Here is a 4,338-nt window from a genome sequence, read left to right as displayed (position 1 = left end):
GGCTGGCCCACCTGGCACAGACTCACCACCTCCCACCTCTCTCCTCCTTTTTCTCTGGCCAGCCCACGAGCCCCCGTACCCCCACGCCGGCAGCCGGCCTCGCCTCGCCTCCCCTCCCCTGCGCCCGGTCGTCGCAGCTGCTCGAGCCGGAGCGCCACCGCGCCCCGCGCCGCGCCCAGCCGGCGCTCCTACCCGCGCTCGCCCAGCTGCTCCTGGTCGCGCGCCCGGCCGTGCCCGCTCCCGTGCCTGGTTCGGAGCAGGCCGTAGACGCCGCAGCTCCAGGCGTTGACGCGCTCGCCCCGCGCCACGCGGGCTTGTCGTCCTTGCCGTCCTCGCACAACCGCATGCTAGGTGCTGCTATGCTAGCCAGCCAGTGCGGCGGGCGAGGCGAGCTGCCGCGGCGAGCGGGGTGAGCTAGCGCGGCGTCGGGGGCGAGCGTGCTGCTCCGGCCGTGCTGGTGCTGCTATGGATGCGGCTGGAGTTGCCATCCGACGACCACCGTGCTCCGCGGCGTCCTCCTGCGCATGCGCCTGCTAGGTGTTTGACAAAATGCCGGAAGCGGACATCTCACAACTATGGCAGCACCGCGTTGGGTGCATATACCGACCCAAATCAAAAAGCAGATAAAGATGTCCGCTCGGCCGACCCAAACGGACAAAAAACGGACAAACTGCGCGTCCGTTTGAGTCGGCCCGTTGGAGTTGCGTACTCAAAGTGGATGTTTTTTTTGAACTTACTCAAAGTGGATGTTAGTAAAACTGAACAGTCAGTCGCCACCCTCAAAAGGAAAAAAAAAAGAAAAAAAAGAACAGTCAGTCGCCCTCTACCGTCGACGTCACGGGCCACCCAACTAGCCCGAGCGAGGATGCCTGAATCGGCCACCCGGTGATGACGACGTAGCTGGCCGTTAGCACATTCACCGTGCGCATGGCTATTGTACGTGTCGTGTCCCGTGAGGACATGCGAGCAAACAAATTCAGCAAAACTTTGTACTCATTGTCGAATATTTACATGAGCAATTGGGCATTGCGCCTAACAATCATAGCAATCGTTGTCGGAAACTTCCACAATCGCCTGCGCATGCAGGAGTGTGCTGTACCGGCAGCAATGGCATGCTTCGCCGCGAGACGGACTCACACGATGACAACGGTGATGACCGTGTTCGTGTCTGCCGCCTTCGCGGGCGCGCCATCGATGACCGGCTGCCGGCACGTGGGACAGGAGCCGTGCGACACCAGCCAGGCGTCGACGCAGCGGACGTGGAAGCCGTGCCCGCAGAGCGGCAGCACGCGCACCTTCTCGCCGTCCACGAACTCGCTCAGGCATATGGCGCACACGTCGTCGATGTCCTCCCCGGAGCCGTACACCTCCACGGGGAGGCTCCTCAGGACGCGCCTTTTGATGCCGCTGCCGCTGCAGGCCACCCGCGCCGACGCCCGACCCTCGCCGGCAGCGGCCGCGGCCCCGCGCCAGACGCGCCGGAGCGCGCACCGCACCATTAAGTTGAGGCCGATGACGAGGAGCAGCGCGAAGAAGAGCGCGGCAAGGATGATCACCACGTTGGTCTCGACAGCCGAGTCTGCCCCCGCCCCCGCGGGCGCCGCCGCGCCTCCGCCGCCTCCGTAGGCAACGCTCGACGCCGGCGCCTCCGAATCAGGACGACCCATGGTTGATGAAGTTATATAATCTGAGAGATGCCCACCGAGCAGGATCGAGCAGAGTTCACCCGGCCTCCTCTGTTTCAAGCTATTCGAACTGGATTTTGATGCCTGTGCTAGCCGCTATCCGTGTCTGTCTGTCGTTCTCTGCTCCGCTCGTGGGGTATATATAGGGGCGGCCGCTGCGCGAGTGTAGTTTGTTGGAGACAAGGCATTGGGTAAAGTTCAGGAATCCTATCTACGATTATCTGGTAGTGAAAGCTCACGTCTACTACTGTCAAGTGGAACGACTGTGGCTCTAGTGCTGTAGTACGTGGTGCCCGTCCCCACTCCCGTGTCAAAAGTATAGGTATTACGTTGTACCCGTCCCAAGCCTGGGATAAAATCCGAAGACCGAGCCCATAAATACCGAGACCGAACCCGTAAAGGCCGAGCTAAAATCGGTCGTCAAAACTAGAAGACCGAATTAAATTTGATTGGACCGGTCTTCTTCTCTGGATGACCGAATAAACCGAATAGACACAATTCTCTGGATGTTTATGGCACAATTAGCATAATCATCGGTCTTCTCTGGAAGTTTATGGCACGATTCTAGTTGCATACATCTACTATATACACATGTTGTCTGAACTCTAAATTTACTTTAATATCAAAGACACTCAATGTTAAATTTGAGAGGACAAATGGCTTGGGGTACCAAGTCCTTTCCATATTGTCTGAAATAAGCATGATTTTATACATAATTGAACTTCTAAGCTCTTCTTAGGATTAGACACGGGGAAGGAGAAGAGAGACATGATACATATGCCAGGGGAGAAAAAAATGTGGCTATTAAAGAAAGTGACACAAATGTGCTTATTTTTGTTGCAAAAAGTCGTCCACAGTCATGTTTTCAATACCAACTACATATGTAGTGAGAATTGAAAGTACATCACGGTACCAAACAATGCATGCTCCTAGAATATGTAATTAATTTGGATTAAGATTTTAATGTAATTATAATATGGTTAGTCACGCCTTGGCTAATTTTGGTAGGGTGCAACGCCGAACTATGGTTTGGCTAGGCCCGGGACCAGATGAGGTCGTGGAAATTGTAAGACGAGAGTGTAAAATTTGATTTGAGTTATACAAGAAATTATTTCGCAAAGAAGAAAAATGTAATATTACAGCCAAACAAAACAAATGTTGGAGAAAAATTAAACTGAGTACAATTAGGAAAGTACGGTTTTGAATACAAAGACAAAAGCACAAACACCGTGGTCATATGAGTTTGCGCCAAAAAAGAAGTATGTATTCTTCAATATAGAATAAATAACTAAAAAATCGATATATGTTGGAAACTTCTTTTTAAGAATGAGACATGTTCGATGTCATACCTTTCATAATTGAAGTCATATGAAACTATATGAAATAGTCATATCAAACTCGATGAAGTCCATGTATAAAATTGAAATATATACCAAATGGAAACTAGATGTAGGAAATATCAATGAAGATGGAAGAAAACACGAAATATATGACAACTTAATGAAGTTATATGATTGTTATATTCCATTGAGAAATGAAGGAAATAGGTTTTATTAAGATGTGAGCTTTTCTAACCTAAATATTTTGCATATGTTAAGTCCTAGGAGCTCCAGAAAAACTATGAAATCAGACAAATAAATAGCCCAATTTATATCAGGTATCATCTTCCATACAAATGTGAAACTACAAACTCCATGAAGATATGTCAAAGGTGATCCCCGTAAATAATGGAAAATTCTAAAGTAGCACAAATGATTACAACACAGACATATCTACGAATAGTACTTTCAAAATAGAAGAACAAGTAGTTGTTCCAAGCCAATCTTTTTTTCCTGGGAGAAAATAATGCTATTTTGAAAATATTTGACGCTGCAAATTTTGTATAAATTTCCTCCACAAAGCAACTTAACCTATAATTCATTTATGAACATGTACATATAGAAATTATGAGAAGTACGACACTGATCTTTTTAACGATGTATGTGATACACAATTTTGACTACCAATTTTCTAGGAGTCATATATCTTAAAGGGTACACATATAATATGATTGACGTAAATATGGTACTTCTAAGAATGCAATACTATATGGAACACAATAATATAACAACGTCCACCATGCTTAATGTCTTCCCAAGAATTGATAGGGCTGAACTATAGAAAATAATTTCACGAGTAGATTTGGTAAAAAAAAACTACAATAAGCTAAAATAATAAATGAAATCCGGAATTTATGTAATCCCAAATTATATAAGGAGTTTAATAGTAAAATATGACAACAGTAAATGGACATTTTACGCACCACTTAGCTAGTTATTTTTAATAATATTATAACTGTGTACATGGGACATTGCCATCACCACTCAAAAGTCTAGAGAACCTCATCTCGTAGTGAAATCCTATGGTTGTGAGCACTAGTGGCACGAGTGGTGTGTGTACGTGGTGTGCGTCCCTACCGCATTGTAAAAATGGAGCAAAAAAGTGCGTCCTTATCTTCTATACAACGGAAGAGTGTGAATGTACGTTGTGCGTGTCCCCACCGTATCCAAAACAAAAAGAGCAAAAGCATGCACTTTGTTTGCGTGGCTAGGAAAGAAATCTGCCACGATACCCTACAAGGCATCGTCCCTATGGGGAGTTTATTACCATACCT

The 4,338-nt window shown here is 47.5% G+C and overlaps 1 protein-coding gene across 1 annotated transcript; it reads right to left on the bottom strand.

Annotated features, from left to right (window-relative positions):
• Positions 1-985: 985 nt before the first annotated feature.
• On the bottom strand, positions 986-1,759 carry LOC123125200 (RING-H2 finger protein ATL74-like). Its single transcript, XM_044545727.1, has one exon. The coding sequence runs from the start codon at positions 1,665-1,667 to the stop codon at positions 1,134-1,136; it is 534 nt and encodes a 177-aa protein (XP_044401662.1). The 5' UTR covers positions 1,668-1,759; the 3' UTR covers positions 986-1,133.
• Positions 1,760-4,338: the final 2,579 nt, after the last annotated feature.

Source organism: Triticum aestivum, chromosome 5D, assembly GCF_018294505.1.
Source record: "Triticum aestivum cultivar Chinese Spring chromosome 5D, IWGSC CS RefSeq v2.1, whole genome shotgun sequence".
NCBI classification, from domain to species: Eukaryota; Viridiplantae; Streptophyta; class Magnoliopsida; order Poales; family Poaceae; genus Triticum; species Triticum aestivum.
Note: the sequence above shows the minus strand (reverse complement) of the source record. Positions and strands in the feature narration are given on the sequence as shown.